At 40.3% G+C, this 15,230-nt stretch overlaps 1 protein-coding gene across 2 annotated transcripts in view; it reads left to right on the top strand.

Annotated features, from left to right (window-relative positions):
• The first annotated feature begins 4,311 nt into the window (after nt 1-4,311).
• Nucleotides 4,312-15,230, top strand: part of LOC110509591 (noelin) — a 64,203-nt gene continuing 53,284 nt past the window's right edge. The window contains exon 1 of one of the 2 annotated variants that reach the window (XM_021590575.2): nt 4,312-4,435. In XM_021590575.2, the coding sequence (XP_021446250.2) occupies nt 4,409-4,435 (27 nt within the window). In that variant the 5' untranslated portion in view covers nt 4,312-4,408. Of the gene's footprint in view, nt 4,436-8,462; nt 8,951-15,230 lie in introns of those variants that run through there. The other variant, XM_021590574.2, reaches the window with a different exon arrangement.

The following is a 15,230-nucleotide window of genomic DNA, read 5'->3' as shown; positions in this document are numbered from 1 at the left end:
CTAATTAGAAATGTGTAATCTGTAATCTGAAAATGTAGCTAGCTAGACTATTTTACCAGTATAGATCATTTTTGGACATTTCTCCTGCCTGATGCCATGCATGGTTGCCGTTGGTTTGAAGATGTAAGCCAGACTGGTGTTTTCTCCATCTCCTTAGCTATTATACTTGAATTACACGGACTTCAAAACTGCATCGCAGTGCTAGCTGTGCCACCAGAGACTCTGGGTTTGCGCCCAGGCTCTGTCGCAGCCGGCTACGACCGGGAGGTCCGTGGGGCGACGCACAATTGGCCTAGCGTCGTCCGGGTTAAAGGACGACCTTTCGACCTTCGTCTCTCCCGAGCCCGTACGGGAGTTGTAGCGATGAGACAAGATAGTAACTACTAACAATTGGATACCACGAAATTTGGGAGAAAAGGGGGTAAAATTCAGACCAATCCAAACTCATCTCTCGGCATGTCCAGCCCACTCATTATCTCAGCCGATCATGGCTAGCGGGAAGGTTCCTGACTTTTTCTGTGGCTAAACCAACTAGGCTTGTAATGTAACCATTTGATTTGTATTTACAGATGGCATAGTTTGTTATTAAGGCACATGAAAGTTCACATGGTCGGGAAGGCATTTCTGGCCCAAAAACGCAATTTCGATTAAAAAATAATCAAACGGCTCTCCTGTGAGGTCGTGACTTGCGACATACACCTAGTTTCCTGAATCGGGTCACAAATGTGTTAAAAGTGAAGGGGTCTGAGTACTTTTTGAATGCAATCGTCTATGACACGAGAGTGAGAGTGAGAGAGATCAAACGGATTGTACCGCAACAACACCTGAATCATGATCCAACCATGGCCTCCCTAAACCTCTCTCTCTCTCTCTCCCACCTTACTTTCCCCTACACTTTCCTCAGTTTATTCCTCTCTTTCTCTCTGTCAGTAGGCTATCACTCTCTTTTTTTGTTTCCTGCATCATACTATTCTGACCTACATAAACCCAGTTTATACAATATTGCATGTATCTGGATGTGAGGGACGTCCCCAGGCTACCCACTGCAGCCTGCATGTGAACTCATACACACACACACACACACGAGGGAGAGAGAAATGCACAAATACTATGCATATACACACGTAACAAACACAGACACATATCCCCATTCATTAACACAAGCCCGGAAGCAAACTCATACATGCACAGTACATCTCACCCATACAAAAACACACACAAATCACAGTTTGAGACAAAGAGAGGAGTATATAAAATGACCAAGGAAGTGGAATGCAATGTCATATGGAGAGAGAGAGACCAAATAAACAACCCAGCGCTGGATCACTTAGTTGGGTAATTGAGTAATGATCCACCGGGACAGAGCTGGTGAGAGTATATTTCATTCCGGTTCATCTGTAGTGCTGCATTGTCGACACATGCTAGGGTTCAGGATTGACAAATTTGCAGCCCATTGAGACTTACGCAAGTTGACTACGGCAAGTTCCTATGTCTATGTTGGGGTAGTTACAACTGTGTTATGATATTTAAATATTGATTTTTACATATAAATATGTAATGTGCAACAATACTGAAGGGAAGTGGACAGGAATGACAGAGCTATGACTACATGGAACTCTATTTCACACCAAGTAACTCATGCCAGCAGTGAAATTAGATTTAAAAAACAGATAAAAAACACCTTATGGAACAGCGGGGACTGTGAAGCAACACAAACATTGGCACAGATACATGCGTACAGACACACACACAATTACAAACACATGGATTTAGTACTGTAGATATGTGGTGGAGTAGGGGCCGGAGGGCACACAGTGTGTTGTGAAATCTGTGAATGTATTGTAATGTTTTTAAAATTGTATAAACTGCCTTAATTTTGCTGGACCCCGTGAAGAGTAGCTTTGGCAGCAGCTAATGGGGATCCATAATAAATATGAAGGAAAAAGGAAACCGCAAACTCCTCTTGATCTTTAATAAGCTTACGTATCGGCCACACGGCCTTCGTCAGAGCTTTTGGGATTTTTTGAAAGTTGCACCATTATGTGGACCTGGCCCCTCCCACACCCGTTCTACACATCGGAGGGGGTTGGAGGCAAAGGAAAAATAAATAAGTGCTACCAAATATAACAATATGCATTTCATAAATATTTCCAAAGTGTATAAATAAGGTGTATTAAACACGTCTGTAAAATCTCAATGAGGACATAGCAAGTTTTCATTAGTCATAGGGTACATACGAAAAACGTCAGAATAATCTACAAGAGACACATATTTCATGTTCAAATTCACAACATAACATACATACTGTAGGCATTTCATCATTAAGTCCTTTAGGAAATAATGTCGGGAGGTTGAAAATCCCAAAACATTCTCTTTTTTACTCAGAGTATTATTAATATCACCTCCCCTGTCTGATATCTTAACTTTCTCTATGCCACAAAATCTAAAAGGTAGAAATGTCATGCTTCAGGTCATTGAAATGTACAGCGACTGGATAATCCCTGTCATTTCTCCCGATTGAACTTTTATGTTCACTAATTCTCTGTTTGAGAGAGCGGGTGGTTTTACCGATATAAGAGGCCACATGGACATTTAATAATGTAAATAACATGGGTGGTGGAACACATAATAATGTCATTTATTTGGAACCGTTTTCCTGTGTGTGGGTGGCAGAAATATTCACACTTGATCATATTGTTGCACTGTGCGCATCCTCTGCGTTTATAGCTACCATTTGGTAGAGGGCGTAAAAGAGCTTGGCAAATTTTATTTTGGGGCTGGCAGTTGGCGTGAAACAATTTATCGCGTAAATTGCAACCTCTCCTATACAATACGTGGTGGATATTTAAATTCAGCCGGCAAAGCTGGATCCGATGATAAAATATGGCAGTGTTTTAAATACAAATTACATTTATTCTAATGGTTGGCCAAGGAGACCTATCGGCAATCCAACGGCCACAATTGGCCGTGCTTCCTGAAAATAACCTATGGACTGCATATATTTAAAAAAAACATCTGCTGGGTCAACCCAGCATGAAGGTAAATAAAAACCCAACTGATGATAGCTAGTGATGTTACGTTTGATACCAAGGAATGCATAGAAGTTGCTAATAAAGTGTACTTTGAAGCAGTGTGCCAATGCCTGTCTCACTTTATCAAAAGCACGTGATCATTGATGTCCAAGGTTTCCTTTTGTCGACCTACGTTTGGTATTAGTTTGGTAGCAGACAAAAAGGCTATGCTGTGCACGCGCTACGGGGTTTGGGATGTCATCTATAGTAATTTGACCAGTAGCCTAGTGGTTAGAGTGTTGGACTAGTGACCGAAAGGTTGCAAGTTCAAATCCCCAAGCTGACAAGGTACAAATCTGTCGTTCTGCCCCTGAACAAGGCAGTTAACCCACTGTTCCTAGGCCATCATTGTAAATAAGAATCTATTCTTAACTGACTTGCCTAGTTGTAAAACAAATAAATGTACACTGTGTTGATCAAAGCCTTGAGTAATGAACCTATTGTGACACAATTGTCTGGAAAAGCTCAATGCTTCAAAAAGCTTTATTTCTCCATCAGTACTATATACAACTTTTATTAATGGCTCTTCATAGAACCTTCGGAAACTATTCTTTATAACACCATACAGGTTCCCTATAGAACCTTATAAGCATGGTTCCATATAGCACCAAAAAAACTTCCGTAATGGTTGCAAGGCAAAGAACCCTTATTTGGCACAACATAGAACCATTTCCTTTTAGAGTGCACACAGAGTAACCCCCAAAAAAACAGTGTTGCTTTCAGTGTTGATGCCTGCTAGGTGTGTGTGTGCGTGAGAGAGAATGCTTCTGTCTGAGAGTAAATGCCTTTGTTTAATTTTGAGTGTGACCACAACACTAACAGCCCATAAAAAATCCCCATAAACATCCCTATAATCAACAGCTTTATCCTCTGCCTGAGTGGCTTCGCTATGCTATCATCCCCCCAATGTCCTTTATGTGTGAAAATTAAACTTTTAAAGTAGACAGAAAAATAGAGACAAGGCAAAAACAAAGACATAACCCTTTAATTTCCCCTTTCCCTTCCCTTCTTCCTTCTTTACTTCTTCCTCTCTCTCGGGAGAATCTGGAGCCCAACTGAAATTAGAATAATTAGCGGACTCATTAGTAGTTAGTCATATGATGCTGCCTGCCCCGCCCTTCCCCTCTGGGCCTTCCGTCCGGTCCCGCTGTTCAATCAGACTTTAAATGGAGCTCTCTCTCTCGCTCTCCCTTTTGTCTCTGTCTGTCACACACACTCTGTCTCTCTTTCCCCCCTCCTCTCTCTCTCTCTCTCTCTCTCTCTCTGCCAGCCCCGGATTGATCATGACCCAAAGCAATGGGCTGCATCAGAGGCTGCACAGCAGCCAATTTGAATGAATGGGACATCTCAGAGACATAAAAGGGGTGAGAATCATATTTTTTTATATCTGCCGCTGAGTCTCCATGGAGGGGGCTGATAAGAGCTGAGAGGTGGTGATGATGGCTGGGGAGTGTAATGGCCGACTGCCTGGAGAAATGGGCGTGAATTCTATTAGGACAAAAATATCACAGACTCCCTCTGTCTTTCTCTCTTAATCGTCTCGCGCTCTCTCTCTGTGACTCCAGCTCTGTCTCCAAGTTAATACAGAATGTAATGCATCAATCCTTCTGTCTCTCCCCCTCTGTTTCTCCCGCTCACCCTTTACTCACACTCTTCTCTTTCTCTCTCTCGCGCTCTCTCTTTCTCACTCTTTATTAGCTCAATAGGAAAGGATGAGAGGAGTGACAGAGAAAATTGTATGCATTCATTAAAGGCCCAGTGCAGTCAAAAAGGGAGAATATCCTTAGAATTGTATATATTTACACACTGTGAGGTTGGAATAATACTGTGAAATTGTGAAAATTATGATCACGCACTTTTAGTGTAAGAGCTGTTTGAAAAGACAGCTTGAAGTGTCAGCCTGTTTGGTGGGATGGAGTTTTGGCTTTGCATGGTGACGTCACCCTGCTGTAAATGAGTTAATAGACCAATAAGAAAGAGAGTTCCAAACCTATCTACCAACAACAGCAAATGTTGAGGTAAACATTAAGCTCAGGCACAATTTAAAAGAAAGAGAAAATCCAATAAGAAAGCTTATTCAGAATCAGAAGGGCTCTATGTAGAACTCTTCTTGCCTTCCAAACAATCATCAAAGTACACTTTCTCCCAAAAACAGTTCTTAGGATGAAAAAGGTTCTAGGTTGAACTCTTTGCCCAACAAAGAACCATTGTCTTCCAAAAAGGGTTCTTTAGATGACAACGGTTCTTGGTAGAACCCTATCCCTCTGCAAAGAACCCTTTTGGAACCCTTTGTTCTAAGAGTGTACTGTACACTGTAGGCCACAACATGGTGATATATTACTCAAGTCCCATGATAATGGAGGCACCATAAAATGTTTAGATTGTAGGCATATTGTATTACTGTTTTCAAGACTGAGAGTAGAGCAGCTTAACCACTCTAAACAGACAGTGTGTTCATCCCAAATGGCACCCTATTCACTATATAGAACATTACTTTTGACAACAGCGATATGGGCCCAGGTCAGATGTAGTGCACTATATTGGAAATAGGGTGCCATTTGGGACTTAGGCGGTAATGCTCTGCTGGTTCTGAACAACAATAGCTTTTAGGCTACATGCAGTCAAGCTTTTTCCCATTAACCTCTCAGCTAATTTGAGGGCACCTAATGTAGCTAGCTTTTCCTTTCGAAAGCCCACCCATATAAAAAACTATTTTGTGCACAAAGCAATAGAGGGTAAAAGTGTAATAAGATGTTTACCCGACTTCACTATCTTAAGGAAAAACGGTTAGTAAAACTAACAACTAGTAGTCTATGCAGCATGTTATGTAGCATGTTCTCCACATTACATTACCCCATAGTATCTCTCTGGATTCATCCCAAGTGGCACCCTATTCCCTATAGTGCACTACTTCTGACCAGAGCCGTAGGCAGGCTCTGGTCAGAAGTAGTGCACTATAAAGGGAATAGGGTGCCATTCGGGACATACACCATGTACTTCATTGGCTCAGTCCTTTGTAGCTAGTAGAGTAGATGTAAGTGAACACATTTAGCCAGCTACAGCTAGCTGGGTCCCTCTGTAAGCTGTTTAACAAATTAAGGCGTGTGTGTCTGATGCTACATGCCTTTAAGCTGTTAGTGTATGACACAATTCCATCGAGACGCAGGCAGCCTGGCAGCCATGGAATCGCATCAAAGACTTCTCGGGCAAGCAATTGACAGAGGAATTACTTTTGGTCTGCATCTGAGAGAAAAGAGGCCATTACTGAAGCACACAATGAAATGAGCTCGGCACAGAGGGAGAATGCTAAATAGACCACTAAAGTGACAAAGCACATAGGCTTACACACAGCGGCCCAGCACTGTGGGCTACTGCATACACAAACAAGACCCCCTGTGCACTAATATACCCAATCCAAATAGTTAGATTCTCTCCATGCATAATATTGTAGCATAGAAACTCAGTTACACACACTTACCTGTGGCACATACACACACCCCCACACACACATACCCCCTCTAGACACACACGTACACACAGACACACACACCACCAACATATTTTCACTTTAGTTTGAGGGAGGACATAAGCCAGCTTCCAGTGACAGTCTATAAAAGTCTATAAAACCCTCTTCAAGCTGACACACAGCACTTTAACACATTGTCCATCACATGTGGCTACGAGAGGAAGGCATTCGGATGAAAAGTGTTGAACTGCACTTTCAATTCCAACTACGGTCGCAGTCAATTTCATGAACTGCGATATCCCTAGTGTGCAGTTGGGTAAAGCGTATCAAGAACAGGCTGTAGTTGCAGCCTACCACACAGCATGAACACTGTTAAAATGAAGTGCTTCGTAACACCAAAACAAGTGGCAACTGAGCTGTAACCGATGCGAAGGAGCCAAAACCTTAACTTTGCTGGAGTATTGAAACACATTATCCTGAGATGTTTTGAAACATTACTTGGTGTGACTTAACACCACTTAATCAAGTGTTCTGCAACACCTGTTTTGGTGTTTCGAGTTCATTTAGATACTTCCTCGTTTGGTGTCGTTTCCTCTCTCTGAAGCTCCTAAACATTATTATGTGGTTTCAAATCCTGTCGATCCTTTGATCCCTTCTTTTGGAGTATTTTAATGTTTAACATTGATTTATGCATCTGATCATTTGCCCGTTTAACCCATTTTGGCAGGCACAGTTCTCGATCCCCCAGGAGCAACTGCAGGTTTTCCAGAAACATGGCAGGATACGGTATTAGCCTCCAACATCACAAGCTAGAAATGTGGGAATGGGTCGTCTCATCGTTGAACTTCATTTTGCCTGACGGTTTTTAAATCTGTTCATAGTGAGCAATTATGCCTCATGGCACAACGAGTTGCTTAATACTAATATAGAGGTGTACTTTTCTTTCTTCAAACATGCATACAACATTGTGTAAAATACCAATGAAGTCTGACATTTTTTTAATGACCTACAGTCCTCGAAAAACAGAGCCACAGGGCAAAATAGGAAGTGCAAGGATATTAAAAACAGACTTCCAATGAGTTCAATAACTTCATTTTCTCTATCTTTGGTTATTCTCATAAAATATAGTTAGAATTAGAATTCCACAACAAACATTTCTTCATAGACCCTTATCATTAATCAATATCTAAGGTAGAAACCGTTTGCATTTCTCAGTCTCACACAGTCTGCTAAAAATATATATTTATGTTTGTTTTGATGCTGCATTTTACATACACTGAAACTCAAAGTGTTTTCAAACCCTCTCTTAAAAACACTAATACTCAGATTGAAGAACCACTCTGGGTGTTTCAGAATAAGGCTATTCCATTTTTTTAGAAACACTTTCCTTTCTGTGCATCGTAACACTTACATTCGGTTTACATTCAAACACCTCCCAAAAACGAGATCTCGACACTACTTTTCATGGTTTCATGCAACACAAACAACATTACACAATCCCAGTGTTTTGAGTCTTTCTATTTTGACAGTGAAGCCACTGTTACCGCCAGTGTTGCTTAATCAATTTCCCAATTTACAAACAAACACACGATTTCAGCCTTACAGACTATGGTCATGTCTACAGACTATGGTCATGTCTTATTTCAATATCAATGAACAGAGGTGTATGTGAAATAAATGTGAAATGAATACCATTATTTTGGAATATGAGCCAAATCAAAGAAGAATCTCCCAATGGACTAATCTAGAACACAGACAGGCCAGCTTTAGTTTAATAAACCTGTGACAAATTAATGAAATACTAGAATTGAGGGACACGATACAAAAATGTCAAATATTAGGCCTCCTCTCATATCTCTCGTGCGCTCCCTGTTTGATTTTCCCACGCTCTGGCATGTCACTTCCTGGTTCAACACCGTGGACAGCTCCGCCGTCTCTCACATTTTTTCACCAATCGCTATTCTGAGGCTCGAGGCAGGGGAGCAAAGTTTTGGCAAAATCTGAGTAACCGGTGCAGCTTTCCGTAAACCAACGTCTTCCTTCGCAAATGTTTATCAGAACCCGTAGTGGCGATTAGAGGACGAAAAGGAGGACGAAAGAGGGAGAGCAGAAACACGGAGACCGAGAGAAGCCGAGATTATTTTTTATTTGTTTTTAAATATGCGAAGAGACTGTGATTCCGCACAGATTTATCGCTTTCTACTTTTTGATTGCTGAGTGATAAACAGACGTCGAGCGACCTCAGCGCTAGGAGGGAGTGGAGAGGAGAGGACTGCCGTGCGGGGGACGCAAAGGAACCGATCTGCATGTGAGAGCATTGGTACGTTCCACACACCGGAGGCAAGAGATGCAGCCCTCGAGCAAGATCCTGAGTCTTATCGTCCTCGTCTTGATGGGCACAGAACTCACCCAAGTAGGTTTAAACACACGCCATTTTCCCCTCTGTATTAGAGCTACAACGTGGCGGGCGGTTAATTGGTCCGATAAAAGACCCAGTGCCTGCTCGCTAGACAGTGCTCCGGTAAATCATACAGTTTCCGCATTTAAACAGATTAACGGGTGGGATTACATGGCGATGATGTGGATACATTGTGCTACACGGGCGCAGATAGCGCCAGAAGCGCCCAATGAATGTCACACAGCCTGACCCTACCGGGGCTCTCTGTTTAACGCGCAGGGATACAGAGATATACAAAATCCTAAACGCACAAATGTGTGTCAATATACAAATATATTACACACGTATAAATAATGAGCAAATGTAATAAATTAATGACAAATATACCCATCCAAATACTCAATGTGCGGGTTAGGGTTATGTCAGAATGTTTTTAATTCCAAATCGAATCTTTGTGCTTTGTCTGCTAGATGTATCGTTATTCTGGATGTGTCGTTTTTTGGGGGGGAATAATCAACAGTCAAAGATGATTGCATATCAAGTAGCACAGCACAGCTGGTCCTTTGAAGATGCCCAAACGAGCAGTAAGAATTTGACTTCTGAGAGGAATAGGGAGGTCTTCATTCTAATTGTATTTGTCTGGTATAAACCATTACACAACAAATTGATCCAATCACCAAAAATGTATCCAAGGCTGTAATGTGATGGAAGAATGTTGTCAAGTGTTGTTCTCCGTCTGAACCACCCACACAGCACTTCTGGGAGATGCTTATGGTGGTGCTGTCCATGGTGCTGATGGTTGGTTTATTGTTGTGAGGAAGTTGCCTTTAACTCACATTGTGCACATTTTACTCTATAGTTTAAAGTAAATTCCCATTTTTTTTAGCACACATGTTTACATAAAGGGTTACACAGATATTCTAGCAATTATTTATGTTTCCCAAAACTACACGTGTGTCTGTTCATTCCCAGAGACCTACAGACAAAAAAATAATGGCTCTAAATAGTACCAGATTGGGGTTATTTGGCATGTAAGCATAGTGGAACCCTTTTTGGTGCTATATAGAACACTTTTTTCAAGGTTCTATAAAGAACCATGCTCATGAGGTTCTAAATGGAACCCGTATGATGCTATAAAACACCCTTTCCTAAGGTTCTATAAAGAACCATTAAAAAGGTTCTTTCTAGAACTAAAAAAGAGCTCCGCTATGGTTACAATCCTTTTTGGTGCTATATATAACACTTTTTTATGGTCATTTTTAGAACCTTTATAAGTAACTGTTTATTTTATGGAGAAGGGTTCTATAAATAACCGTTATCAATCTGAAAGGTTCTGTGTTGCAATAAATTCATAGGTGTTGAGTTGAATCAAGTGAGCTACCTCTGGAACAGCTGGGGGTCCATGAGGAGAGAATTGAGGAACTCTGACTGATTTAGTCAACCATTTTCAATTGACGCAAGGCCATGCAAAATCTTTCACAAGATATGCCACTGCCCATAATCATATAGAGGAGCATAACACAACACGTTAGATAAACTAGAAGGACACTCTCACTCACGGTTGCACAAAAAAAGCCCCCCTCATATCTTAATGAGCCACCTCCCCTACATTCATCACTAAAAGAGCAAAGAACCCTTATGTGAACTGTAAAGAACCATTGAAGAGCTCAAAGGATTCTTGAGTCATTATGGTTCCACATAGAACCAGCACCCTTCCCAAAGAACTCTTGAGGAACCCTAATATTTTTTTTGTCTGTACACAGTCCTATCTCCCTTAGGCATGAACAAGTTGACAACTGGTTAACAAGCAGAATGCACATTAGTTCAACATAATAATCCTGTCAACATGAATACATTATGTGGACATCTATTTGGCAATGCACAAACATAGACCACACAATATTCTACCAAATTTGAACCTTATTTTAATTCAAATTCAACCACAGGCATCAACATTTAATTCATTTCAGATTGGATTAATGTTAGGGACAGATCGGAATTTACTGGTCTGCCTCAAGGTGTCATTAAAAAAATTACACCCCCCCCCCCCCCCCCCCCCCGCCCAAAGTTAAACATATTTTCACCTGACCCTTGTACTATAAAATATATTGAACACCCTCCACCCTCATAGAATTAACTCAAAATAATGTGTTTACAACCACAAATAACAATAACTGTAGGGATCCTGTGTTTCTAAACGTGGATATCGACTTTGCCACTTCAGCATTCTTTTGTGGTACTGTCGATTCCACGGAGGGCTAAGGGTCAGAAGCCTTGGCTTGACAATGTCCGAATGTCATTCAACTTTTCGGTATTCTGCATTAGGTGTCTCTTTCCATTCATCAACCAGCTGCTGCACAGTTTGGATTGATTGATTTTATCTGTCAGTTAAAATAAAATTTATACAGTTGAAGTTGGAAGTTTACATACACTTAGGTTGGAGTCATTAAAACTCATTTTTCAACCACTCCACAAATTTCTTGTTAACAAACTGTAGTTTTGGCAAGTCGGTTAGGACGTCTACTTCGTGTACGACACAAGTAATTTTCCTAACAATTGTTTACATACAGATCATTTCACCCACAATTCCAGTGGGTCAGAAGTTTACATACACTAAGTTGACTGTGCCTTTAAACAGCTTGGAAAATTCCAGAAAATGATGTCATGGCTTTAGAAGTGTCTGATAGGCTAATTGGCATCATTTGAGTCAATTGGAAGTGTACCTGTGGATGTATTGCCTACCTTCAAACTCAGTGCCTCTTTCCTTGACATCATGGGAAAATCAGAAGAAATCTACCAAAAATAAACCACAAATTAAATTTGACTCATTTAAGTTGATCTAAGTCTTAAGGAATTATATTGAGCCATTACATCACTTCCTGTTTCACTAGGGTATAACGATGAGGTAACACACATGCAATATCCCACTGTCATCCAACACCATGAAGAAAACAAAAGAACTGGCAGTTCAAAAGAGACAAATGGTTGTAGACCTTCATAAATCTGTTAATGGCTACAAGAAGATCCACAACCGATTGAATATACCACTGAGCACTGTCAGGGCAATTACTAAAAAATGAAAAAGATATGGAACAGTTGAAAACCTCAGGGGTAGAGGATGCAAATGCATTTTGCCCCCAGGATAGGGAGGAGGATGGTGAGAGAAGCAACAAAATCCCCAAGAATCATTTGTGGTTTAATTTTTGGTATGTACAATAATCTTTAATGTTGCCATTAATTGTGAAACCTTGATTTGGAGAACATTGACTTTTAAATAAATCAAAAAATTATTTTGGTTGGTTCCATTGAAACATTAATAAAGTATCGTATTTCTCACATGTTGGTATTTTGAGTTTATATTTATTTAAGCATTATTTGTGCATTGCCAATCAGGGGTGCCAGTAATTTTGGAGCCCACTGTCAAAAGTTTGGACACACCTACTCATTCAAGGGTTTTTCTTTATTTTTACTAAATTGTATAATAACAGTGAAGACATCAATACTATGAAATAACACATGGAATCATGTAGTAACCAAAAAGTGTTAAACAAATCAAAATATATTTTATATTTGAGATTCTTCAAAGTAGCCACCCTTTGCCTTAATGACAGCTTTACACACGCTTGACATTCTCTCACCCAGCTTCACCTGGAGTGCTTTTCCAACAGTCTTGAAGGAGTTCCCACATATGCTGAACACTTGTTGACTGCATTTCCTACACTCTGCGGTCCAACTCATCCCAAACCATCTCAATTGGGTTGAGGTCAGGAGATTGTGGAGGCCAGGTCATCTGATGCAGCACTCCATCACTCTCCTTTTTGTTTAAATATACCTTACACAGTCTGGAGGTGTGTTGGGTAATTGTCCTATTGAAAAACAAATGATAGTCCCACTAAGCGCAAACCGTATAGGATGGCGTATTGCTGCAGATTGCTGTGGTAGCCATGCTGGTTAAGTGTGCCTTGAATTCTAAATAAATCACTGACAGCGTCACCATGAAAGCACCCTCACAACATCACACCTCCTCCTCCATGCTTCACTGTGGGAACCACATGCAGAGGTCATCCGTTCACTCACTCTGCGTCTCACAAAACGAAAAATCTGTACTCATCAGACCTGTGGACAAATTTCCACTGGTCTAATGTCCATTGCTCGTGTTACTTTGCCCAAGCAAGTCTCTTCTTCGTATTGGTGACCTTCAGTAGTGGTTTCTTTGCATCCATTCGACCATGAAGGCCTCACACAGATTCACACAGTCTCCTCTTCAACAGTTGATTTTGAGATGTCTCAGTTACTTGAACTCTGATGCATTTATTTGGGCTGCAATTTCTGAGGTGCGTTTAACTCTAATAAAGCTGGGTCTTCCTTTCCTCTGGCTGTCCTCATGAGAGCCAGTTTCATCATAGCACTTGATGGTTTTTGCGACTGCGCTTGAATAAACTTTAAAGGTTATAGAAATGTTCCTCATTGACTGACCTTCACGTCTTAAAGTAACGATGGACTGTCATTTCTACTTGCTTATTTGACCTGTTCTTGCCATAATATAGACTATGTATTTTACAAAAATAGGGCTATCATCTGTATTCCACCGTTACCTTTTCACAAATGATTGTCTGATTGTCTCAAAGGAAATAAATTCCACAAATTAACTTTTAAAAAGGCACACCTGTTAATTGAAATGCATTCTAGGTGGCTACCTCATGAAGCTGGTTGAAAGAATGCTAAGAGTGTGCAAAGCTGTCATCAAGGCAAAGAAAGGGTGGCTACTTTGAAGAATCTCAAATATAAAATATAACTTTTTTGGTTACTACATGATTCCATGTGTCATTTCATCATTTTGATGTATTCACTATTGTTCTGCAATGTAGAAAATAGTACAAATAAAGAAAAACCTTGGAATGAGTAGGTGTGTCCAAACTTTTGACTGTTACTGAATATATAAAAATGTTGATAAATACTTTGCTGAGGGAAAATATACTTGATACGATTTTGATATGTTGTTGTCTCACCTAGCTATCTTAAGATGGATGCACTAATTGTAAACCACTCTGGATAAGATCGTCTGGTAAATGACTAAAATTTCTATTTTTTTTTTGTAAAAATTGCAAAGCCTGCTGAGTATTATTCTAATGAGCTCTGTCCTGAAACAAGGCCATTAATAGTACCCCAGTGTGCTTTGTTGTTGATTTTGGTTTGTTCATCTTCACACATACATTTACATTTTGGTCATTTAGCAGACACTCCTATCCGGAGTGACTTGCTCAACTAAGGTAGATTAACAACAACATATCACAGTTATAACAAGAAACATTTTTTCAACCGTTACTTGCAAATGTATTTTTGTATTTGAGTATGTATTTTAATAAAATACATAAGAAAAACAAGTGTTTTGTAGTTTATTTTGATACACTGATCACTGTACTTTCTGTCTGAATTGTGTCCTGTTTTGCCCATCCTTTTGCATTACACACATACCCACAAAATAAATGGAGTTCTTCAAAGTTTCTTTGGGAAGGGTGAGATTTCTATGTGGAACCATAATGACTCAAATAACCCTTTGAGTTCTTCAATGGTTATTTACAGTTCACAAAATGGTTCTTTGCTCTTTCAGTGATAATTCAAATGGAGGGGAGGTGGCTCATTAAGATATTTTGGTGTGTGGTTTGTGTGGTCATTCCAGTTCATCCAAGGTGTTGTGTTATGCAAGTGCATATTATGTCTATGGTTAGTGGTAGGGTTGTGTGAAACACTCATGTATGGGCTTCTGTCAATTGAGAATGGTTTGTTTTAAATGTATTTCTTAATGCTCTCCTCGGGGATCCCCAGCTGTTCCAGAGCTAGCTCTCTTGATTCAACTTGTCAATTAACACCAATGGAATTTTAACAATATGGGATGGCTGACCAGAATTTTAAAAACATGTATGGTTCTTCAAAAGGATCTATAGAGAACGTTTCAGGTTGAGAAATGTAAATAAGTACCGCCTTGTAACCAACGTCAGAGAAGGCTTGTTTGGAGACAGGCATGGTTTATATAGCTAGGAGCTACTACTGGTGCCAACATTTGACTGTAGTGTCTCTGCAAATAGTGCACCATTAAAAGTTTACCCCGTTCATCTATGGAAAAGATACTTATATGTTTCCCCTTTCATCTGTGTCTGGTGTTAGCTAGTTAATGGCTAGCTAGGTCTTCAGCCAGCATGGAACAAAAGTGGGGAGGGTTGTTCAAAACTTTGACGCAGTTGTCAAGTCAACACATCAATCAGTGTTGCTGTGATAACATCACAAGAGACATGCC

This window comes from Oncorhynchus mykiss, chromosome Y (assembly GCF_013265735.2).
Source record: "Oncorhynchus mykiss isolate Arlee chromosome Y, USDA_OmykA_1.1, whole genome shotgun sequence".
Lineage (NCBI taxonomy): Eukaryota > Metazoa > Chordata > Actinopteri > Salmoniformes > Salmonidae > Oncorhynchus > Oncorhynchus mykiss.
This window is presented reverse-complemented; position numbering and strand designations above follow the sequence as displayed.